The 25,419-nt window shown below is 36.6% G+C and overlaps 3 protein-coding genes across 8 annotated transcripts in view; 2 read left to right on the forward strand and 1 right to left on the reverse strand.

The window, feature by feature from the left end:
• Positions 1–3,497, reverse strand: part of LOC132165363 (nuclear pore complex protein NUP205) — a 40,297-nt gene extending 36,800 nt beyond the window's left edge. The window contains exons 1-6 of one of the 3 annotated variants that reach the window (XM_059575887.1): positions 3,198–3,487; positions 2,813–2,908; positions 2,397–2,471; positions 2,156–2,260; positions 1,950–2,060; positions 128–287 (exon numbers count right to left, since the gene is read on the reverse strand). In XM_059575887.1, the coding sequence (XP_059431870.1) occupies positions 128–287; positions 1,950–2,060; positions 2,156–2,260; positions 2,397–2,471; positions 2,813–2,908; positions 3,198–3,338 (688 nt within the window). In that variant the 5' untranslated portion in view covers positions 3,339–3,487. Of the gene's footprint in view, positions 1–127; positions 288–1,949; positions 2,061–2,155; positions 2,261–2,396; positions 2,472–2,812; positions 2,909–3,197 lie in introns of all 3 variants that reach the window. The other 2 variants (XM_059575888.1, XM_059575889.1) reach the window with 2 other exon arrangements.
• A 2,710-nt stretch (positions 3,498–6,207) lies between these two features.
• LOC132166320 (DNA-directed RNA polymerases II, IV and V subunit 11) lies at positions 6,208–13,628 on the forward strand. Of its 2 annotated transcripts, none has more exons than XM_059577120.1 (7): positions 6,208–6,471; positions 6,591–6,788; positions 9,000–9,242; positions 9,340–9,429; positions 9,567–9,645; positions 11,494–11,589; positions 13,244–13,628. In XM_059577120.1, exons 3-7 carry the CDS (start codon positions 9,190–9,192, stop codon positions 13,274–13,276), a joined length of 351 nt encoding a protein of 116 aa, XP_059433103.1. In that variant the 5' UTR covers positions 6,208–6,471; positions 6,591–6,788; positions 9,000–9,189; the 3' UTR covers positions 13,277–13,628. The 2 variants fall into 2 exon arrangements, with proteins under 2 accessions (XP_059433103.1, XP_059433104.1); XM_059577121.1 differs by having other exon boundaries at positions 6,672–6,788.
• Positions 13,629–14,887: 1,259 nt separating this feature from the next.
• Positions 14,888–24,487, forward strand: LOC132165504 (uncharacterized). Of its 3 annotated transcripts, none has more exons than XM_059576099.1 (17): positions 14,888–15,358; positions 16,231–16,349; positions 16,440–16,700; positions 16,801–16,898; positions 17,340–17,502; positions 17,598–17,708; positions 18,965–19,963; positions 20,086–20,238; positions 20,333–20,432; positions 20,523–20,617; positions 21,043–21,234; positions 21,324–21,380; positions 21,457–21,528; positions 21,958–22,056; positions 23,291–23,422; positions 23,543–23,716; positions 23,908–24,487. In XM_059576099.1, the coding sequence occupies exons 1-17, from the start codon at positions 15,145–15,147 to the stop codon at positions 24,076–24,078; spliced, it is 3,210 nt and encodes a 1,069-aa protein (XP_059432082.1). In that variant the 5' UTR covers positions 14,888–15,144; the 3' UTR covers positions 24,079–24,487. The 3 variants fall into 3 exon arrangements, with proteins under 3 accessions (XP_059432082.1, XP_059432083.1, XP_059432084.1); XM_059576100.1 differs by having other exon boundaries at positions 14,889–15,358; positions 16,234–16,349; XM_059576101.1 differs by lacking the exons at positions 14,888–15,358; positions 16,231–16,349 and having other exon boundaries at positions 16,615–16,700; positions 16,796–16,898.
• The last annotated feature ends 932 nt before the right edge of the window (positions 24,488–25,419 follow it).

The following is a 25,419-nucleotide window of genomic DNA, read 5'->3' on the forward strand; positions in this document are numbered from 1 at the left end:
AGATGTGTTGTAAATTGCTATCATGGAACAATCGTTATACTACAAAACCTTGTTTAGTCCACTTGTACGTGTCCAACACACAAGTAGTGACATAGTGTATTCAACTTCAAAATGCTTTGGAGCTTACTTGCACGCACAACCAGAACAGAAAGGACAAGGCAATGTCCAAGTATGAGTCTTTCCCTACAAACCACAGCTCGCCGCTCAACAAGAGCACCTCTAGAATCAAGAACATAGCGCTCACAGTGGGGCCCACCCAAACCAGCTGGTTCTTCCCGATTGAGTTCCTGTAATCAAACAGACAACAATTATGCTGGACACAGTAATGAAAAAAGGCTAAAGAACCTGTTAACAGATTTAAGGCCAACTGCAGAAAATACTTCTTATTTTCCATTTATAGCACAGGATTCAACAGAAGCGTAAACTTAATTCCTTTTTCAAAGATTTGAATGTATTACTATCACATAAAAGCATTATCTAGTGGATTCAATAATGCTTTACAAGACCAGAGAATTGAAGTCAAAATAATTAATAAGTTGTTTCATCTTTCAATGATGTTTCTAGAGGTACTTGTAGGAGTGAAGAAATTTCTGCTTTATTCATTATAATCTGAAATTTTTCATATTAGTAAAAACAAAATGAACTTAAGGAAAAGTAGTGATCAGTTTGAGAAGCTATGCTCTAGCTTCCTTGACGGCTAACACTTTCTAACAAGAACAAGTGAAATGCTCAACACCATCATAATAAGGAGCACTCATTGATCAAAAAATCAGGCAAGATTGCTTTAAGTCAGAGATCAACCCAAGCTCAACCCATAAAGAAAAGCGCTATACAACCAATTTCACTAAACAATGCCTCCAAAGAAAGTTGCCCGACCAACCTCAGTAGGAGTTACAGTACCAAGCTCAAATTAGGTCAAATAATGCAGGTTGAAGAGTCTAAAATCTTATGGCAAAGGTCTTGTAAGCTCCCTCAAGAATCTAAAACTTGTATATAAAACTCCGTTTAAGGAACCACAGACATCTAGAAAAGTAACTTATAGAAAAAGTTTTAAGAAAAAAAATGGAAGAAAGATTAGCATCCGATCATCAATTTTTAGTTTGCATACATCAGATTCCGTCCAACTCCTAAACCTGATATCAAATTGAAAAGCAGAAATGATCACAAAGAGTTTTATAAACGATTTGATAGTTCACCAGCAGTTAAGGTCATTTAGAATTCATTAAGTGGGCTGAGACTCCACAATCCCATTCCAAGCTTACCATGTTACAGCAATAACTTTGTGACCAATTATTGAAATTCAAAATACAACAACTAGAATATCATAATTTCTACATGATAAAAGTATGCACAAAAGGTTGAATCATAGTTGGCTCGTTGACCCATATCTGAACTAAAGTACCTAACCAACTCAAACCAAATTCAGATTAAGATTCCGTCATAGAACCCTATGTCAAAATCTAATTTGCAGGACAATAGGCTCCAGTTGGACCTAGATAACATTAGGTTAACCTAAACAAATTGCAATCTAGAAGGCATTAAGAATTTGACCAGAGAAACATCTCCAGTATTATGCATTGGTACAGAACTTTTAGAAGCAAGCAGCGAGAAGCCTGGTTGGATTGTATATATATATATATATATATATATACAGCTTAGTTACTGAGTATGTATGAAAACATATATGGGTATGTAGTACATTTCATAAATCAATAAGAACCACGGCTTATAGAAGAATGGGACAAGTCCATCAGAAAACATGGAAAACAGGCCAGATAAGTGGACCACCAAAAACATTAATCAATGTCTAGAATTACAAGAACTTTTTCGATGATAGCAAATCAACGACTACAAGACTAACAACACTACAAGAACAAGATTAGCTGGGAAGAATAACTTCACATTTGAGTAGGCATGACATGCAATAAAACATTGTTAAGGGTTCAAACCTTTATAAGAGAAATCAAGCGTTGTCTAAGCCCAGCATTTATAAGATCTTCCAGATATTTCTGAACATCTGATACAGTATCAGATTCAAGACCCTGATCCAGCACAACAGCCTGCAGCAACAGTACAAGAATTCATAGAAAAGAAAAAGGGCCAACCTGCAATCAACAGTACAAAGACAATTGGATAGGCAGGGGAATGGATATACCCTAAATAGTGTATAGAGTGCTGTTATTAGATCTCTTCTTTCAGTATACCAAAGTCCTGCTGCAAGGCGTAAAATCTCCAATCGCTCTCGTCCCATTAAACTCCACTAGAAAATTAAAAAAAAAATTATAAGTAAAAGTTAGATTAATATAATAAAAAAACATAAGATAAAATAAAACAGATGTGAGACCATAATACCAAAAAATGAAAACTTTAGACAGACTATAACAGCCCAAATTTACCTCTTGATTTGCCGTAACAAGCAAACGGACACAATCTATTTCATTGAGATGAAGGTCATCACTCAATTTCAAAGCCTGTAATTCAGCATAATACCAAACATGAATGAAGAAAGTATGTAATAAAGATTAAGCCGCATCCAATATTGTAGGACCATAATCATCATTACCTCAGTAAGATACAAATGTTCATAAATGGTACCATGCGTAAGCTATTGAAACTAAAAAAAAAAAACTTCCACAGACGGAGCAAGGAAGAACAAAGAAAAAACCTCAAAATGATAAATTAATTGGCAAGAGTACAAGTATTCACGCTAAAACATGCACTGATGACGAAAATTGCAGCGAAATACAAGACGAGTTTTCCTTACGTCCATTTCCTTAGCAAACAAACGGAAATGAGTAGGAGACAAACTTACAATCTGAACGTCCTGATCGTCGAGCGAAATTGGCGGCGAATCTGGAAGCCTAACTTCCCTTGACTGTACTTGTGCCCGGTCCGAGGGTTTCGGAGGCTACAACACCAAGAATCAAACATGGCAACAATGAACCAGAAGAACAACATCAGTAACCAGAGAAACTACAGCAACATTTCACACACAATCTGTTCAGTCGCCGAGAAAATCACAGCAATACAATGTAGAAAGCTCAGAATCCCAAAATGGCCAATTCAAACCCTCTCTGGAGCTCCAAATTGTTTCCCCTACTTTCTTTTGCTAATACTTTCTCGGCAACCAAACGTGGCGTGAGCAAATTACTCAGAGTTGAACAGAATAAAAAGTTTTGGACAAAGCGAAGGAGTACAGGGTAGGAGACGAGGGACTGGAGGGAGGAGAGAGAGCTGCGAATGGCGTGCATCAGCTCGATCCTCTGACCGGGCGACGGAGGCGAAGGGCCGAGCAGGGCCGATTCGATTGTCGATAGCAGCTGCTTCGGCGAGACCATGGTGGCGAAGTAGGGGTCCCGTGCCAAGATCGAAGCCCTAGAAGAGAAGGCAAAAGAAGTGAACTGAAGAGGATTATTATTCCTCGTAGAGAAATTTGGGAAAGGGCGGGAAATAGGTGGAGATTGGAAAATAGGGAGACAGAGAGTGACATAAACCCTTTATAAGCCCTAACTGGGAAATTGATGAAAATTTCTTTTTTTCGTGGGGTTTAGCGTGCGTCTACACCATTACTGCTGGTCGCCACTTCTAATCAAGGTATATAATACGACAGGTGTTTCAGTTCCAAGAGCTAGACGACTTGTAGTGTTTTCAGAAGTTGTTTTGAGTGTTTTTCCAAAAAAAAAAATTGTTTTGAGTGCGATTTTAAAAATTGTTTTTAAAAATTGTGTTTTTTAAATCGCTTCTTTTTAAAATCATACAAGCATTTGATAAAACATTTTAAGAAGTATTTTTTTATTAATTGAGTGTTTGAATAACATTAGTATATAATTGGGGTTTCATGGATTGCCCAAAATATTTTTTTAAGCGAAATCATGATTTTAGTTTAAATTCACACTTTTTCAAATAAGCACCCTCTAATCAGTTTATAAAAATCGTAGATTTTTTCACGATTTTAAAATTTGCATTTTTAAAATCGCAATCCCAAACACTTTAAAATTACGATTTGGTTTAAAAACGCAGATTATTTCTTTAAAAACGCACTCTCAAATTGACAGGTATCTAATGGCATCAACAAGAAGTCATTTTAGTTATTTCATTCCACTTTCTCTCGTTTTCAATAATAATTATTTATTTTCCTAATTGAATAGTCATTCCATGTACTAAACGAGACATAAGACTTGTAAACAAGCTCATGACTTAGCGATATGGCTGTAAACTTAGGGCCGGCAATTTTGACACGACCAGCGAACCCGACATGAACACGACACGAAGTTAGCAAGTATCGGGTTCGGGTCTACCCGATTAAGACCCAATTAAATTCATGGTTGGTGGGTCGACCCGCCATACCCGTCACACATTAAAATTTTTTTTTTAAAAAAAAAAAAAAAAACTGAGTGAGTACTGTGTCGTGTAAGCTATTTGGGGTACCCACTAACCCTAAACACTAAAAGTCTAACACAAAGTCACATTTTCTTCACACGGTCACACCCCAGTACCCCACTACGACGCCGCACTACCCTAGCACAGCTGCCGCCACCCCCACCCAAACTGGCGACCGGAGTCACCTCAGTCACGGACTGTCTCTCCTCTCTCCCTCTCGGCTATATCTCCCTCTCTCCTTCTCGGCTTTATCTCCCGATTCTCCCTCTCTCCCTCTCGGCTATATCTCTCGATTCTTCTTCTTATGCTTAGTTTTTTCTTCTTCTCAATTTATCTCTGTGAGACTGTGATGGCTGCTAACTTCAAATTCATAATTTCATATTGGTATTTTTAGTCGGGTCAGGTCGGGTACCTGACCTTACCCAGTTATGTTAAAATGATCGTGTTGGGTTACCTAGGCATTTTTCGTGTTAGACCCGTTAACCCGATTAGCTAAACGGGTTGTGTTCGTGTATTGGGTAATCAGGTAGTAGTTCTTAGTGAGTCTTAATCAGGTCTACCCAATTACCCGTTTTGCCACCCCTATGTAAACTAGCCAAAGTGAGTCAAGTTTGGCTTATTCAAACTCAACTCAAAAAAATATGTGATTTCGAGCTTGGCTTGAATTCAAGCTAGGCTCAAGGCCCTTGCTCGAACTCGATTAGTTTATAGAGTCCAAACTCAGGCTCAAGCTCAAGCAAAAGTTTTGATTGAGCAGAGCTCAAATTTCTTATGAATGCTTAGCAATCAAATAAAAAATTATGATAAGGTAAAGTACATAAAATTTTATATTTTATTCTGCATATTGAATAATATAAATATATAGGATTAATACATAATCATATGATCTAATTATATTAACATAAATACTTAATCATATTATTCATGTACTATGACAATGTGATTTGTAATATCAAATTAAGTGATTGTCATTGGATTCAATAATGTATTACTTGTAACCACAATTGAAGTATTAATATATTATCATTATAATTTATATGATTATATCACATGATCAATTGATCATTAAATCATATGATTATATAATAACAAATTAAGTTATAAGTATTAATTATACATATATAATATGACATAAGTATACAAATTCATACTAATACAATAATTAAGTATCTAGAGATTTAGTTCTAATGTATATTATAAGTCTATATATGTTATAAATTATAATTATGCATATATAATAACAAGTTTTTTTTACCATCAAGGGTGATGGTTAAATAAATATTAGGGTGTGAGTTCGAATCTCCATATTAGAGAATCCTCATGCCTAATAGTATTAACCACCTTGGTTCTTCCCATTGATGCTTTGATGGGGCGGGCTAGTTTTGAGGGTACACTTGCCATTTGGTTTATGCCTAATAGTATTAATCACCTTGGTTTCCATTGATGCCCTGATGGGGTAGGCTGGTCTTGAGGGTACACCTGCCGTTTGGTGCTACTATGGCCACGCTCGATTAGAATAGCTACAATTGGTCTCTCCTTCCAACATTGTTTGCTTAGAATAAAAAAAAAAAAAAAACTTTTTATATTCAATTTTTTTAACAATTTTTTGAATCATTTTGCACTTCGAGCATTCCCAACAGTTATCCAAGATTTTTTCATAAGTTTAAGGATCAAAACTATTTTTTATTTCCCTATCCAAATACATACCACAATAGATTCTCTTAATCATTTTGTATATCATTAAAATTAATTATTTCCTATATCATTAAAATAATATATATATATATATATATATATATATTTCCCTTTATTCTAAAAACATTTTTCTTTTATTTCCATCTCTCTCATCCCCCGTCTTCTTTGTCTCCCTGAACTTCTTCACTCTCCCTTTCCTCATCTATTTCTCCATCTGATGAAGCTTCCTTCCTTTTTAGTTATTTTTGGGTCTCACAGACCTTGACCTCAGCCTTTACCCTCTCTGTCTCCGGAAAATTCGATCTCACCCACGCGCGGTTGAACGAGCTGGTCGATCACGCCGCCGGCATCTCCCCCGGTGACGTCGTCGCCCTCACCTTTCCCAACACCGTCGAGGTACAACTTTTTTTGTTTTGTTTTTGTTTTTTGTTTTTTGTTTTCTCTCGCGTTTTCTTACCTACCAAACAGCAACAAAGATTGTGTTGATGACTGATTTTTATGAATCATTTTTGCAGTTTGTGGTGGTGTTTTTGGCCGTAATCATTTTTGCATGAAAGCCCTTACTGCATATATATATATATATTCATTTCTTTCAGCAGTCGGGTATTCTCATTGACGCCTGCGGCCTGCCTCTCTCTCTCGTCTTCCGCCGTCTCCCGCCGTCTCCCGTCGTCTCTCCTCTCTCTCTTGCTCGCTGCTCTGCCTCACCTAAGGTATTCTCATTTTCACCTCGTCTCTGTCTCTGTCTCTATCTCACCTCGTCTGTGTCTCTCTGTTTAAGGTAGTCGTGAGCTTACCCATATCTCTATGTTTGTATTGTATTTGTATTTCACGGTATAGCTGTCGGATAAAATTGTGTTGATACCCAAAGCTTATATCTTTACTAAACATTTCACGCTGAAACGGCTGGCTATGAAGACCAGGCGTCACGAACGAATTTTTGACATTGATAGTTTGATTTATTTACTAAACATTTCAAAGCTAATCTCTCTTTCTGAAAAAAAGTGATTTTTATCGGTTTTTTTTAACCCTATCTTTCTGATTCTGACCGAATGCTAAAAAAGTATTGATTCCATAGCATGAGCCAATATCGTTGGATAGAGTTTTAGGCCATTTTTCTAGAAGACGCACATTGATTTTTCTAAGGAATCCTGTGCTATAAATGGAAAATAAGAATTTCAGCAGTCGGGTATAACAATTTTGTTTCTCTCGCTCGCTGTAAACATTTCACCATTTTTCTAAGTCTACCATGTAAGCTAAAGCTAAGGGTGGTCAAAGCTAATTCCTCTCCTTTTTGTCTTTTTTTAGATTCAGGTGTCCTTATTCATATTTTGAGTTGATTGTTGTTGCGCTTCGATTTCCAACTATAACTGCTACATGCACCTTGTTTTTTTTTTTTTTCTTGATCCATATTTTGAATTGATTGGGTGCGCACTTTACTAGATGTACCCTATTTACGCATGCTTTGATATGGTAATGTTTGTACTTTTTAAGGTCTAGATGTTGGATCTGCCTGTTTTAAGGTTTAGAAAAAAGTATTGATTCCTTAGCATGAGTTTTATGTTTTAAGTTCATTATGCTACCCCTGCTAAAGAATTTCATTGTTTTCATGCTCAATTTATTGCACATGCACTTAGCCACATAAACACGTTTCTTTGTTAAGGATATGAGTGACTTAGAAAATCTGGAGGATAACAATGTGAAGATTTTTAACCCTAGTGAGCTTTGAGCCAATCATTCTTTGGAGAGGGTAAAGTTTCATGACATCATATTTCATTTGGAAGCGCATAAATTATTTTGTTGTATTAGTCTCATTATTCTTTCTGTTGGCCGAATGCTAAAAATTCATAAATTTTTATGACACTTGAATCTCTTGAAGTCATGATTGTTGAAAAGCTATGCAAATCCTTGAGAGATGAGATTAGGCCATTTTTCTCTACTTTGAGCTTGAAATTTCTTTTCATGATATATTGTCGCTAGTTACCCCGTTGAGCCTTATAAGTAGCCTTTCTTTCTTAAGCCCTTTCCCAAAAGTTTCAAGAATGAATTCAATTAATTTGTTGCAATATGGTGGCATATGATCCAAAAAAAAAAGGGATCAAAAGAAAAGATTGAAAGAGAATAAGAGAATAAGAAGAAAAAAAAAAAGAAAAAAAAGAGAATAAAGTTGATGTTCAAGTTTGGGAGGTGAACTATGGAAAAGAAATAGTACTTCATTGCAATATGGTGGCATATGATCCAAAAAAAAAAGGGATCAGAAGAAAAGATTGAAAGAGAATAAGAAGAAAAAAAAAAGAAAAGAGAATAAAGTTGATGTTCAAGTTTGGGAGGTGAACTATGGAAAAGAAATGGTACTTCATTGTAAGAAAAATTGGAAAGAAAAACTGAATGAAAATCTCCCAAAAGAAGGTGAAGTTCCTATTGAAAATCTTGAAACAGTTCTCAATTTTTTTACTATCACCCATTTGTTCTTTATTTTCCTTTTATTTAACCCTGTGTTACGTCCCAATAAAGTCCTTATTTGATCTTGAGGATTGTATGGTTCGAATATTTTCATGACTAATCAATGAGTGTGGTGTAAATTATTTTCGGCATCCTTTCATGAGACTACTTGTACTTTCTTGATTGACCCTTTTTATATGATTAATGTGCGATGTTTGATTTTGCTTACGTTATTCCACTCACATTACTTGAGAGTATTACACCCATTTTAGAGTGATATCAATTGTTGAGTGTTAACTCTGGTAAGGTTTTAGTCAAAACATACCTTCCGATAGAAATTCGAAGTCATGTATATTTAAACATTGAGTGTGTTTTTGTTGGCTAAAATTTTCACTCACATTGATTTTTCAGAGCATGCAATATTTCTTTGGTAGTTAGTATTTTGACATTTAACAAATTCTTGTTGCTTTGGATTAAAAAAGCTATTGCACCGTAAAAGATCTCAACCCCCTATTACCACCTCCGATCCTCACTCCGAAGAAAGTAGTTGCCATTTTAACGACGCCGTTTCCTTGAAGTCCCCAGTACAAAAAACAGTACTTCAGCAGAGGCAGAGGCATTCTTTCAACCTCCACTTCTCACGGAGAGTGAAAGGAAGAAGCAGCTGAAGCTATGAATGCTCCGGACCGTTACGAACGTTTCGTTGTCCCCGAAGGCACCAAAAAGTATATTCACACAAGCTCTCTCTCTCCCTCTCCAAAACTCTCTCTCTATCTTTCTGATTCTGACTCCTTTTTTTTTTTTTTTCCCTCAAAATTATAGGGTGTCATACGAGAGGGACACGAAGATCATCAATGCGGCGTCGTTCACCATCGAGAGAGAGGACCACACCATCGGCAACATTCTTCGCATGTAACATTCAATTTAACTAAAATTATTTTTCTTATCTTTTGTAATTTCCTTTTTTTTTTTTTTTTTTAAATTTTTTTATAAAAATTAGTTTAGTTTAATCAAATCCCTAATTACATGCTTGTTTTGGGCATTATCAGGCAATTGCACAGAGACCCCAATGTTTTGTTCGCTGGTTACAAGCTCCCTCACCCACTTCAGTACAAAATTATTGTTAGGGTTAGTATTTGAATTTTCTGTCTTTTTCATTTTCTTTTGGTAATATGTATGTGCAGTTTTTAGGGTAGGAAAATGCTTGGGTACTGCAGTTTTTGGTAATATGTATATGCAGTTTTTATTGTCGGAATGCTACAGAGAGGGAAACTTTGTGGAAATTGGTGGTGGAAATTAAGTATGATAGTTTGAGGGGAGAGTGGTGTTCTTAGGAGGTCGTGGGGGGCTCTTTGGAGTGGAAGTGTGGAAATATATAAGGAGGGGATGAGATTTTTTCTCTAGATTTGTTAGTTTTGAGGTGGAAGATGGGTCCAAGATGAGGTTTTAGCATGACCTATAGTGTGGGGAACAGCCCTTGAAGATTTCCTATCCGGATTTGTTTAGTATTGCACATTGTAAGGATGTGTGGGTGGTGGATCATATACAATTCCAAAATAGAAATGTACATTGGAACATATGCAGCTCAAATACTCTTTCTTCGAGCTATTGTATTCTAACAGTGTGAGCAAGGAGAGGATAGAATTTGTTGGATCACCTCCAAAAGGTGAAAGTTTGAAGTGAAGTCCTTCTATCATGTGTTATCCATTCTTGTAAGTTCTCATTTTCCTTGGAAAAGTATTTGGAGAGTTGAGGGTCCCTTAAAAGTGACATTCTTTGTGTGGATGGCGGCATTTAGGGATTATCTCGACTTTGGATAATTTGAGAAAGAGGAACACCATAGTGGTGGATTGATGTTGTATGTGCAAGAAGAGTGAGGAATCTATTGATCATATTATTCTTCATTTTGAAATAGCAAGAGAAGTATAGAGTTCGCTTTTCCATTTGTTTGGCGTTGTTTGGGTCATGCCTGAAAGCGTGAGAGACTTGTTGGTGAGTTGGAGGGGACAAATGAGAAGTTGTAATGTTTTGGAAGTTTGGAGGCTGGCTCATTTGTGTTTAATGTGGTGTATTTGAAGAGAGTGGAATGTACGGAGCTTTGAAGATCAAGATACTTACGTGTTAGAGCTAAAAAATACTATGTTCAAATCACTCTACACATGGATGGCGGCGTTAAATAGTCTGCCATTTTCTACTTATCTTGATTTTTTGGAGTTTTGTTCTTCTTTTTCACTATATTAGGGGATTTCTCTTGTATACTTTTTGTACACTAGGATTGTGGCCTTTTCGCTTTTAATGAGATTGAATTACGTATAAAAAAAGCGACTTGGTAGACCCAAAGTGTCACGTGGTACCAACATGACTGAAAAAATTAAGCAACAAAATCTGACAACTAAATTTAATTATTTAGTAACTTATGTGGTAGTTCACATAAGTGCGATGTGGACTACCGCATCAGTATGTGAGGAACTTGTAATAAGAGCTATATTACCCCATGCAACACTTTTAGGGTAAAAAATATAGGGGGTCTTAATCCGAACAAGTGTTGGCTTCAGATTGTTGGATAGTGGTAGAAGGAAAAATGTACGTATAGAAGTAAATGTTTGATTAGTGGTTTTTACATGTTTTCAAATCATGCCAATGCCTCATTACCTTGTCTATAAGAACTTGGGGTTTGTGGTGTAGGTGTATGTGTGTGTGTTTTGTATGAATGTTTATGTGCGTGAGTATCTGTGCATGTGTGTGTGAGTATGTATTTCTGTATGTATGCATATGCATGGGTGTGTGGGTGCACACACGGTTATGTATAGCCATGTCATTAATTGTTTACCTGCATAAATGTGGGGTTTGTGGAGATGTCTATGTGTTGATTGGAGTAAAGCATAATTATAGTAGTAGGATGATTTATTGATTTTGCAATCCTTTTCAATGTTCCGTAAAGGTTCTGGTCTTAATGATTTTGGTCTTTTTGTATAGATACACACCACTAGCCAGTCGTCGCCAATGCAGGCATATAACCAGGCTATCAATGATCTGGACAAGGAACTTGACCATTTGAAGAACGTTTTCGAGGTAAAACACATCTGTTTATCCTGCACTTAGAAAGTATGTTAAAGTTATAAGTATTTGTAAATATTAATCTCTCGTGTAAATGCTCATGATCAATCATCTGTGTGTATATTTTTTTTTTGGTCCTTTTGGGAATAAGTTGATCAAGCATCTTATATGGATATACTTATGAAACAAGCATATTTGCAAGCATCAGTGGAAAAAGGTTTTCGTTTGTCAATAATCCAAGAATGGTTTAATAATCTAGTAACTTAAGAACAGTTTATTTTTATTAAAGCTTAGGTAGGGGCTTAATACCATCTTTCGGATCAAGATAGAAGTGGATTTCTATTTTTGTATACTCTCTGGCAACATCTTCAGCTGTAAATATTCCTTTGAAATGAATAGTCTTAATCTAAGATAGCAAGGTACCGAGTGTTTGTGTATCACAGTGGGTCCAACATTGGTTCCTCACTTGGTTTGGAACGTCTGATTGTTGGATAAACATGGCGACTGAGTTTTCTAGAAAACCACTGCTGAACTAGGAAGAAAGTCCTCATTGATTTGGGACCTTGGCTGGGCACATATCTGGAAAGTCGGTATGTTGGAGAAATAGTGTACCTATTCCTAGTTTGTATTGGAATCTTTAAAAGGATGGATCTTGGTTGCTAATTAGAGTGTTATCTTTTCCTTCTGGTTGGATCTAGTTTCTGAAGGTTTTTTTTTTTTTTGCTCAATTTCCTTCACATGGAAAAGAAACTGGGGGCTTGTGAGATGGTGTAGATTCATTCCATTTCCTTTAGAGTATCCTATGCCTACTTATGTTTCCGTAGAATTACTTGTGACAGACAGGAACTAGGATACTTGCTATGGATTCTTTAAGGTTGCAAATTCCTTAGTCTCAGACTCTCAGCTTTAGCAATTGTTATTCTTCTTTGTATGATTTGGATGTATACTATTGGCAATACTTCTGTTTCTACTATTTTTTAGGATGTGTTATTGTGTACACCTGTCTACCATGGCTTTTCCTCTCTAAAATAAATTTACTCCATCGCTTACCAGGAAAAATTTGGCAGCTGCTACTTTTGACAGTAATCACCTCTAGGTTCTGGAAGTGTATGCTTCTTTTGGTTTTTTAAAGCTTGCAAATATTTGCTTCCTGCATGTCCCTCCTGATGAATTTTTAAGAATGGTTGAGTTTCATGTTCAGGATGGTTTTATGAGTTTCGTCCATGTTCATCTCACTTGTAAAACAACTTTGATGTCATCAAGATGAGGGCATCAATCGAAGAATGTCTAATGATTCATTTTCTTTGGATTAAAGGAAAGATCCTTCTTATGATGATGATTCACTGGCATTCAAGAATTTTTGTTTCTTTTACTGTCAGAAACAAGCAATATTGCTGCTTTATTACCCGTGGCCATCGTCTTAAATGGGAGAGTAGGTGGCATGCTTTGATGATTCATAAGATAGGTAGACTGTCTCTTTTTGTGTTAGTTTCGCCCATCTTAGTTTTGGAGGACTTGGAAGTTGAATGACGAAATATCTGGAACTGACTGACAATAATAGTGAGAGGTTATGAGTGTTGCATTATTACTAACATGAGGTATTAAGTTCTGATGAGCCTTGTCAAGATCAAAATGGTCATTTCTGACATTTTTAAATCCCTGCTTGCAGGCTGAGGTGACAAAGCACTCAAGGGAGTACTAATATGCATTCAAGACATGCAAGGAAGCATTTGTCGATTGTTGATGTTGAGGGTGTTTATTGTTGAGTGGAATTTGAAAGGAATGGGCTAAGTTTTATGGGGCTTTTGCTTTGAATGTGATGGGTGTCATGGATTAATGGACCTAATACAGTCATGTAGAATATTAAATATGTCTAATGGAGGATCAATCTCATTTTCATGTGTACTGGTCTCTAGCGAAGTGCATAAAACTAGTGGATGGACATATGGATCTCATGTAATATAGTCATCTTTTTGGGTTTCATCTGTAAGCAGCCTCATTGATATACTTTCTCTTTCGAATATGAATGATCGCAATGCAGCATTGTTGCCTCATGATTTTGTTCCTGCACTGGGATTATTAAGATCTCAACTCAGGTTCCATTACCATATGCAGAGAAACATGGATAGTAACTGAAAAGAGATTTTCCCATGGATAAAGATGAGGAATTTTTTTTTTTGTAAATCTTATGAAGTCATTAGAGATACTGACTAACATATTAATAAAAATGAGGATATAGTTTTCCTCCTAATTAATTTGGAGAAAATATTTTGATCTAGTTTATTAAGTTAACACTTGTTAATAGAGTATGTGAGAATTACATATTTTAAAAACAGTTGCTAATGTAGTAAATTAGGTTCGAAAAAAAACTTTGTTGAAACAACAATTTGGTGATGATTTGTAAAACTATAATTGGGTTTAGAGCAATTATAGCATGGTAGAGTAACCCATTTTATGGATTCTATTAAGCTCTTTTGAATAGTTATGGGGAGATTTTGCTGTGACAGGTGGTGATAGATTGTTGTCTTAGCGTAGTCAAGCAACTGGTTTTGAAGGCCAAGGCAGGAAATTAAAAAAGAAGAAGAAAAAGTTACACTAAAAATTGAACAGGAAGAATGAATTTTATTTCCAAAAAGTCAAGACTAGAAGAACTTTAAAGAAGATATATGCATTCTTAGTTTGCAATGTAGATTCTGTACAGCATATAGCCCGGCTAAAATTAATGGGGAAAATACACTTTTATTCTCATAAACTATTCATCCATTTGCACTTTTAATCCCAATGTTTAAAAAGTGACATTTTACCTTCTCAAAGTATTTGACATTGACACTTAACCCCATGAAGTACATGTTACACTCATGAAATATTTTGAGTTAACACTTTACCCCCTGAAGTAACTAAGTTTTGGAGGGTAAAATGTTAATTCAGGAGGGTAAAGTGTCAATTCAAAATACTTCATGAGGGTAAAGTGTACTTAATGGAAGCTAAGTGTTAATGTCAGATACTTTGAGGGGGTAAAATATCACTTTTTAAACATTGTGGTTAAAAATGCAAATGGGTGGATAGTTTAGGGGGTAATGTAACACCCCACCGCAATGACACACAATATTGTCCGCTTTTAGAGCCCCTCAAACTAGACTTCTGAGGATGTTACTCATTCTAGTACTACTCCAGCAAAAACGAGCTTAACTTTAGAGTTCTGATGAGATCATGACCATCACGGCTTTAAAATGCGTTGTTGTCATTAAGGGTGTAGTATACATTTAAGCACATCCTCATCTCCATACCCAAGCGAGACGTCACAGATAAAATGTATTTTCCCCAAAATTAATACTATAATTGGAAAATCCCCAAAACTAACATGGTTTTTTCAACTAAATCTTTCATTAATTCGTTGAACCATTCAACAATTTTTTGAACAGTTGAACTCCGAACACCATAAACTGGAATAAGCTATTCTTGTATTGGAATAGAAGCAAACCAGGTTGATGAATAGGTGCAACCAAACACTACTGTCTTCTCCAACCTAACGCACGCCCAGTCCAAAACCGCAGAACAAATTGCAACTCCATGCACGATTGCCTCCCACAACCGCACACCGCCACGTCCCAACTTCGCAGCAGGCCACCGGAGAATTCAGTAGCCACCGCCCCTACCGGAGCAACACTGCACGCCGCTCAGATCGTCTCCAGCACCCACCGGAGTAGCGCTGATCTCCCACTGCACACGTCGATGGAAACCCACAGTCGGTCAGAGGAACCTAACCACTACGGCAGCACTACAGGTAACAATTGAACAATAGTCTTCCTAGCGCCACACGACACTGCACAGCAAAAACCTCCCAAGAAAGCACTGCTCTGATACCAGTTAGTAAGAACTTATCAGCCAAAATCAGAGAAAACCAAAAGAAAATCAGAGAAAGATATGACCACTTCGAGGGGTCTGTCCTCCAACGATTGCTTATAGCAATTGAGTGAAATTGCTATTGGAGGACTAGCCTATAGGCCCTTACATTGCTTCTATAGAGTAGAAAATATCTCTCTAATCCTTTCCTTGTAGGAAGAGGAATCAGTAATCCTAATCCCTGGTAGGAAGAGGAATCCTAACCTAGTATGGAAATGACTAATTATTTAATAATAATAATAATAATAATAATAATAATAATAATAAAAAATAAATAAAAAATTGGAGGGTCCTAACAAGTAGTCTTTAATGTCTCTATCTGTTGTGTCAAATGTGTTTTTCCAATCAATAGAATTGAATATTAAAATTTAAAGATTAGACAATAGAAATCTATTGGTTAGTTGATTATTCTTTGTGAAACTACATGTATCAAATGAGCCCTATGGTGTATGATAAATCTTGATTCTCTATCTTCCCTTTGATATAGTAGTTCTTTGAAGTGGAATCTAAAGATATTGATTCAGGAACCTAATAGGAGTTATACTCAATTTATTATTAGTTAAAATCATTCATAGGTGCTAAAGGGTATACATAGGAGAAGTATTGTCCCCAATGTTCTGAAATTATCTCCTGAGAATGAACCATGTTAGTTTTGGGGATTTTCCAATTATAGTATTAATTTTAGTCAGGCTATATGCTGTACAGAGACTATGCATTGTCTTGCTCTCATGGACTTGCATTACCTTCATTCAGCAGAGAGGGCAAAGACAGAAGTTTCTGAAAGTTTAATCAATAGGATCTACGATGTCTTCTCTGATGGCATACATTTTGCAACACCAGTTTCCTCATTGAGAACAAATGAAGTTGACCTGGTACGGCCATGTCTTGGTATGATATGTTCCTAATTTTGCTTCCATAACTGCTTTTTAATTAAAGATACTATCTTTGGCTTCTCGTCTTAGGTACAAGGTGTTTTGCGGATGTTGCAAGGACTTTCTAGTTCCTTGTTTTATTGGGACCAGAGTGAAGGGAGTTTTGATTCCAAAACTGGGATATATGTGGCTCACCTTTCCCATACAAGCCTTGTTACCATTCTCAATCAATTTATGTATGCTGCGACATGTTTACGGCTGGTAGAAATAGTAGTAAATAAAGTTGAGACATCTGTGAGGTTACCTCCTACTTTGAGGGCATTTACATGCTCTGTTTCTGCATGGCTTAAGGTATGTATTCAATACCAATTGCTGGATTAAATATATAATTTCTATAATCTACGATCTTTATCACTATCATAAAGACTAAGTTTACCTGTTTTTAGAGCAGAGGTTGAGGGATATTGCTCTCAAGGAGGAAATGAAGATACATAATGCTGACATTGGAACCACTCTGACCCTATTAGGTTTGAGCAGTTCTTTATCAAGGTTTGTACTTGTTAAACCTCATCAAATGTGGTAATTGTTGCAACTTGGGCCCATAGTTTCTCAAATTCGTGTTGAGATCTTCTTTTATCCTTTTTATCTTGAAAGTTTTTTTTTCTGTGGGTCACAGAGCCTACTGAATAAGAAGGAGGAACATAAACTGAAAATGGTTTGATCTTGCGAATTTGCACCACCATCTCTTCTTATCCTTGTAAGGGTTGCCCTAAAACATAATAATTTTCTGTGTTAGACACATCATCATGTGTAAGCATTTTGACTCTCTCTCTTGGTCCAACATGCTTATCACATTTCATTTTGTTTTGGGTCACTGCATTAGACATCTCTCCTCTATAAGGTATTCATTATGTAATCACATTTATAGTCTCAGTCTTGTTTATCCTCTTCTTGTTTTGACAATCACTGACTACCTTTTATTGATATTAGTCTTTGCTCAGGTGCTGAGCATTTATTTCAAATAGTCCATGGAGCTATTCCCCAAGAGTTTTTTGAGTCTAAATCTTCTGTTCCATCTGCGGAATTGGCCATTCACATGCTTGACTATCTTTACAAGAAGCTTGATGAAGTGTGTCTAGTGCAAGGTGGTGAGGTTGTTACTACTGTGCAATACATTGTGCTTGGCATTTAAGCTCTTGTGTTTCACCTATTGTATGCATTAAAATTTAGAAATTTTGCTCGTTTCAGGAGGAAGCTTATCAGATGCTACTTCATATATTTGTTGGGAGTTTGTTGCCATATATTGCGGGTCTTGATTCCTGGCTATTTGAAGGAACACTCGATGATCCTTTTGAGGAGGTAATTGTGACTAACAATATATATTTTTTTAATATCCAAAAGCATAGAAAACTTTGTTTATTTTGTGCTCACTGACACCTCCAAAGTAACTAAACATTTCTGAAGATGAGATCATTTCATGTTGTTCTTTCCAAAAAGGTTTCCTTGGTGCAACAATGTTAATAGTTTTTTGGCAGATGAATGTCATTGTGTTGTCTGAGTGGGTCTTATTCGGGTTTGGATGTGGGTTGCGGGGCCCCGAGCTCTCTCAACCTAGTTTCTACTTTGTCAGAGGTGGTTCTGCTACTAGTTGACTGCGTTTGAAGATGGGTTTTTTTTCCGGCGTGCCAAGTTGACGCCGGTGGTTCCTTCCTATTCCCTCCGAGCCGACTGTAAAGACCATAGCCCATTTTTTGGCTGCGCCAAGGCAGTGCTCTTCCAGTCTTGTGGACTCCCCGATATTGTTGGCAGATCGGGATATTCTCCATTCCTTGCCTAATCCCTTGGAAGTACTACAATCATAAGTCCAAGGCCAGTAGGCTTTCGAAGATGAATGCTGACCTGTTCGCTGAGGCAGTGCCGGAGGTGTTTCTCATTCCGATGGGTCTGATTCATCTCTGGCGATTCTGTCAGTTGACATTGGTGGGCTGAACCCGCATACCCAGTGTTATCCTACCTTAGTTGTGAAGGAAGTCTTCTTTCCGTTTGATGGGTTTGATCCAGTGAGGCCGCCAATGAGTTTGACAGCAGCTCGATTGATCACCCATGTGATGTTGGCTTCTTCTGCGGGAGTGCTTCGGTTTGATGGGCCTGCGCTGGTTAGCCTTACCCTTTTATCGTTGGAGCCGATGGTGGTCCCTGATTTTCATGGGGTTTAGGAAGAGGGGGAGTTTGGGGTTTAGCACAAAGGGGTATTTGAGTTTGTGCAACATACGATGGAGATTGGCCCTATTAGAGTTTGTTATTTTTGTGGGCTTTTGTGGGTCTTTGTTTCCTTTTTTTTTTTTTTACCTCTTTCTAGGTGTTCCTTTTGTGTATTGTGTACTTTGGGGCGCCTCTCACTTTTAATAAAATTTGACTTTACTTATAAAAAAAAGATCTTTTATCAGTTGAATGTTTGTGTGCCATATGTTCCTGATATATGTACTTTTGAAATTAAAGTTTTGTCTCATGATTTATGTAAGCAGTATTGACAGAGAGACTTTCTATTGTTAATGTTCCTTTCCTTCTTTTGTTCTCTTTAAATACTGTGTTGATCATCCTTGTACACTTTGCAGATGTTTTTTTATGCTAACAGAGCAATCTCGGTTGATGAAGCTGAGTTTTGGGAGAAGAGCTATTTATTAAGATTAGTCCAGTTTCAGAAGTCTGGTGATGAGCTCTCTACCACAACTCATGCCACTGATCGTGTACCTTTAACAAATGACAAGAAGGAAATCAGTGATTGGAGCATTAGAAACTGCCAAGCTTGTCCTCTATTTATTAAGGACATATCTAAATCGATTCTATCTGCTGGAAAATCATTGCAGCTGGTCCGACATGTTTCTGCCACTTTCTCAGCAGTATCTGGCAAGGGAAGTGATTCTCAGTTTGATGGTTTTGGAAATTCTGGTGATGGTTTTCATCGTGGGCAGAGTATAGCAGGGTTAACCTTATCAGAAGTTTTCTTGGTGTCCTTAGCAGGTCTTATAGGCCATGGTGATCACATCTATAGATACTTTTGGCAAGATGAGCACTGCAAATCTGAAATTACTACATCATTCTTTGAATCCTGTGTGAACAAGCTAAAAGTGGAAAATCATGGTAGTGGAACTTTGCCACTTCTAGCATGCTCAGAGACAATTTGGTATAAGTTCTTGGTTGATACATTGCTGCAGAAAAGATCAACCAATTTAGATTCTGCATATAAGGATGCAAGTTATTTTCAAGACGCAAATGTAGAGTATATTTTTGCGGGTACTGGGGATAAATTGCCCCTCGTGGAATCATTCTGTGCAGAAAATCCAGTTATTACTGTGTGTCGGACAGTCCTTAGAAAGAATATGGATGCCTGGAAAACATTTAACTTGTCCAGAAATTTTTATCTATCCCCTTTAAACGATGAGGTTTTACGACAGGCCATATTTGGCGGTGAGAGCAGATCTTCTCATGCTACTCAAGGAACAAGCTATACATTTGGTTTTCATTTTCGCAAATCTGAATATTTTCGTTCACAAAATGACACAGAGCTGTTAGAAGTGTTGTTTCCTTTTCCTACTCTTCTTCCTTCATTTCAGGTACCACTGGACTGGTAGTTCTCTTAGCAGCTTTCTACTTATAGCTTTTCTATTAACTCGATTACTTATCAAAAATCATTCCTTAAGAGTACTCCTGAGGGCTTTATGTAATTGGGGAGCAGGATGATCTCCACATGTCGGAGCTGTTACCTTTCCAGAAAAACAGCACCCTTGCATCAAGAGTTCTTAGCTGGATTCAAAATGTTGAACCAAGAGCTACTCCACTTCCTGTGGTTATTATGCAGGAATGCCTTACTGTCTACGTTAAGAAGCAAGTAAACAGCTCAAACTAATTTATAAAACTTTATTTTCTTGTTGTGGTAAGCATGCAGTTCATATATTAAAAAAATTCACCTTTATGTTTCACAGGTAGATTATATCGGCAAGCATATATTGTCAAAGTTGATGACTGATTGGAGATTGATGGATGAGCTTGCAGTATTGCGTGCCATATACTTGTTAGGTTCAGGTATTTTTTAGCAAGTTGAATCTGGTCTATGTTGGTTAGAAGATATCTAAAATTTCCTTGACATGTCCGATGATAGATTTTTATTTTCAGGTGATCTACTGCAGCACTTTTTGACTCTGATTTTCAATAAGCTGGACAGGGGAGAAGCCTGGGATGATGATTTTGAGTTGAATACAATACTACAGGTGGAGTTACTCGATGCAATAGAATACTGTGCTTACCATTGCGGTAGGCAATAGGGATTCTACTTTCAGTTCTTGTTATGGAGCCATATCTTGCACCTGGGATAATTACTAGGTTTTTTGTTTATAAGGTTTTGATCAAAGATTTCATGATAGCGCTGTTAATGTAACAAAACTGCGTTATTTATCTATTTGGTATACGGGGCTAGGGCTAACAATCTCATACTCTGCCACCAATGTAGAAAGAACATGATATTCAACATATGATGAATCAGTGGTTTCATAACAGAGCTTACTATTTAATTTTATTGAATGATCAACTACACTACAAAGTTGGCATTTATTGGTGCTATTGGTTATGCTTAATGTGGTTTTCATTTTTCTTGCCACTTTATACCATAGTAATGGTCTGTGTTTATTGAATGCAGGAATCTATTAGAAACTCTGCTGATGGAATGCTACTAAGTGCTCCAGATTCATTGGTTGTATCCATCACTAAAAATCAAGGTATTAATGGTGATCAGCAACCTAATGCAGCTACTGTTTCCCCGACTCCTCGTAAAAGTCGTACTCACAATTTTGGGATTGACGGGCTTGATTTACTGAAATTTACCTACAAGGTTTATTCTATGTTTAGGTTCACTTTCTATTATCTTTCAACTCCATTTTTTGAATCAACCTTTATGTATGTATGCATTGGATGTGACAGGTCTCTTGGCCGCTTGAACTTATTGCTAACACAGAAGCTGTTAAGAAGTATAACCAAGTAATTTTTTCTACCTCTGGTTTTGTCCAAGGTGTCATCTTTTTGGTGCTCTCTAATTGTTCCATGTTTTATGTAGGTGATGGGATTCCTGTTGAAGGTCAAGCATGCAAAATTTGTTCTCGATAAGGCTCGGAGGTTGATGTGGAAGGTTAATTTTTGCCACTTTTTTCTCCAATGTTCTGGGTCTAGCGTATGCCGTGAGTTTTCCTTTTGAACAGAGCACATAACCATAGATGAAGACACATGTATGTGTAATTTAAGGATCAATGTGGACAATGCCATTTCTTATAGACCACATGTTTAAGACTTTCCAATTACTTTGGAGGAGCTCAAGTCCTTTTTCTTTTATTCTCTTTATTTGGACAGTTGCTTTTTTAGCTCTCATAGTGATTAGTTTTAATGATTTTCTTGCTCTCTTTTCTCCTTCTCTTTAGGCGTTCTCTTGTATACTTCCTGTATACTAGGGTTGCGCCCCTCTGTGCTTTTGATATGTGCTACATTACTTATATATAAAAAAAAATACTTTCCAATTTATATGATATTCCAATTACCTTGATCTTTATTATGCCTCTTGCAGGGTAGAAGCACTGTAACAAACAACCGCAAGCGCCACTGGTTGGTGGAGCAGAAACTCCTCCATTTCGTGGATGCTTTTCACCAATACGTAATGGACAGAGTAAGGCTTGTGCCACTGTATATATGGACCTTACTTTCATGGGAATCTTATCACTATTTACAATCTTGGACCTGTGGACATGGACAAGAACGTAGTGTTTCAACTTAAGGGTGCTGGAAATATAACTTTTAAAAGCCAATCAAACTGTTTCATATTACTTATTTATTTGGTGTATATGGTGGTTTTGTCAACCCACTTATGCCATGTCTACTTACATGGACTCACCTGTCCTGTTTATCTTTTTATATCACCGCCACCCTCATTCAGTTACTATTCCTATATTTTCTTATTTCTAACATATACAAATTTAGTTATAATTAACTTGTCCCATTTATTTGTTTGTTCCTTTGGTTTCCATGTTATGGATACTGATGAATAAACTCAGTAACTATTTACCTCTGTTGTTATGGCTCTACTCTAATGAGGTTGGTTCAGTACTTTATTGTGTTCCATAGTGGAAAGAATTTTCTTGAAATATATGGCATAGATTATCAAGTGTAACTTTCTGTTGTAGGTTTTATACATTCTCAGAGAACTTGATTTATTTATTTTTTATGCATAACAATGTCCCTTTTTCCCTGGTGGATTTCAATTTGTGATATGGATTGAGCTTTATTGTGTTTGTGTAGTCATCAGTATTGAGAAAATGTTCCAAAAACTACAACTTAGGCAAAAGAAAGAAAGACACAAGTCTCTTAAGATTTCTTATTTTCACTATGATGTTTGCACTGATCATGTTAGTATTTATACTCATTTTACATGTTTGCTTCCTATTGAAGTATAATGATTTATGGTTGTTTCTGTTGCTGGTTTCTTAGTGTTCCTTGAATGCATTGTCAAGATTCCTAGCAGCAACTGATTTGTTCTTGGGGATTACGGACAGTGATATTGGTTAGGATACATAATGAATGAATTTTTACTGCATCTTGGCTTTTTAAACCCAAATTCACATACATAGCTATTATTCATTTCAGTGATAAAGGCTACTCTCCATGCAGTAGCTTCCCTTAGAATTTTTTATGAAGGTAATTAATTTTAACATTTAAAGTTCTCTGAAAGCTGTTCATAATATACTAATGGGAAGTGGCATTATTAATCATGCATAATATTCTTTTCCTCATAATCGTTATGTTGCACTATGAATTGTTAGTTATGCTTATAGCCTTTTGCATCCAAGTTTATGTTTTCAAAAGAACATGAACTTCTCTGATCTCTGACGAGGTTTTGTAAGCAGGTATATCATAGTGCATGGCTTGAACTATGTGAAGGTATGGCAGCGGCTCTATCCTTGGATGAAGTCATTGAAGTACATGAGGCCTACTTATTGTCGATTCAGCGCCAGTGTTTTGTAGTGCCAGATAAATTGGTGGGTAATTTTTCCCTTTCTTGGGTGCTTTTGATCTATTTATATATTCCTGGATCTTTTTTACGTTGGAGATCGTTGTGAAGGAATGCTGAGTTCTTTTAATGCTTTCTTTGCATTCAGTGGGCCCTGATTGCAAGCCGAATCAACAGTATTCTTGGATTAGCGCTTGATTTCTATTCCATACAGCATACACTAAGTAGTGGTGGAGCAGTTTCTGCAATCAAGGCCAGATGTGAAATGGCAGTGGACCGAATTGAGAAACAGTTTGATGATTGCATTGCTTTCCTACTCAGAGTAAACTTCTATTCATCCTAGTATTGACTATCTGTGATGTGACAGTCAAAGTTTGAATCAAACTCATAATTTACCGACAGTCAAAATCCTTTCCCTAAGCACAAATATATGCACATCCTCATGTAGTTGCACTCACAAATACATGCATGCTTTCATACAAACACCGCCTTACTGTGTGGTGTTCTATGCAGGTCCTATCTTTCAAGCTCAATGTGGGGCATTTCCCTCATTTGGCAGATTTGGTTACTAGGATCAACTATAACTATTTTTACATGTCTGATGGTGGAAACTTGATGGTTGCACCTAGCCCCGAAACTGTAGGTTTGAGACTGGGGAAGGCCTTTGGGGGTAGAACAGAGTAATTACTATTTGTTCATTGTTATGATACTACATCTCTGAATTCTTTTGAGGGCCAGAATGTCCTATCATTTGCACAGAATCTGAAAAACGCCCGTTTTCCCTCCTTTCTTTGGGTTTGTTGAAGGAAGCAGCTGTTGTGTGGCAGGAGCCTCACAGATCTCAGAATTTGCCACCCATGTCTTTCTAGTCCTCTGGAAAATATCTTGCTTCCTTTGCAATGTTATGTTTCATAGCCATTCTAGGCATTTTCTGCAAATATGTGCTTGTAAGACTCTCAGGTCATGATATTTTGGCTCCCAAAAAGAACATCTAAAAGGTGTTCAAATGTAACATATTGTAATTTATATCACTGCTTACAGGGCAAATGATACATGTGTATTACAGTGAACATGAACGCAAGATTATTGCTTTGCTTCTATGCGCATTTACCCTAACCACAATCCTTGATGCTGGTGACAGGACCAATATAGCTCATAAGTAGCCATGTATTGGTGTGAAGCTTATTATAAGATTATATGGATCAATGACCAAATCACTGGAGATTTTCTCATGAAAAAATAAACGGTGGAAGTTGCCTCCGTAAAAAAAAAAAAAAAACCCTAAAGTTCGGTCTTAATCTTGCAATCTCCATCATTTGTTTTCAGGTTGAAGACATTTGGCTACCTTTTCTATATTCTTCTTTCTAACAGCTTTGGCCAATCATATTGTGCAAAGAAACATGTTTTTGTGCAGGAAATGATTGATTATAAGCAGTCTTTCTGCTTTCCGCTCTATTTAACTTTGATAGTTAGTCTTGAAGGTATTAAATCCAACTAATTACCAGTTGATTCGTATGAAGGTACTACTACAACTAGCACTTTGAGTTAATTATTTTAATTAATTAATTTTGGAAGCATTACAAGGGCGATAAGAGAAAATTCAACTGATACCCAACCCCTACCCACAATGACAAAAAGAATAAAAAAATCTATAAATTGTAAAAAACATAAAATATATATATAAAAAAAAAATTAAAAAAAAAAAAAAATATACAAGAAAAAAAGATGCTTGAATATGGGGTGGCTTGAAAAGTTGGGAATGGCCATGAGGGTGGTTTCACAACTCTCAGGTATGGCGGCCGAAAGGGGTGGTTTGACCATTTCCAAATGGCCAAAAAAAGGATAGCTGAACCACCCCTGCCCATTTTGGGGTGGTTTGGCCACTCCCTGTTACAACCTCTCTTCTTTTTTTCTTTTTTGAATTTCTAAGAATATTTTTATCTTAATGAAAAAAAATTTAAAATCATTTTATTTTATTTTATTATTATTATTTTTTTTTAGGACAAACTGGATACATTGAAAGTT

Source organism: Corylus avellana, chromosome ca11, assembly GCF_901000735.1.
Source record: "Corylus avellana chromosome ca11, CavTom2PMs-1.0".
Lineage (NCBI taxonomy): Eukaryota > Viridiplantae > Streptophyta > Magnoliopsida > Fagales > Betulaceae > Corylus > Corylus avellana.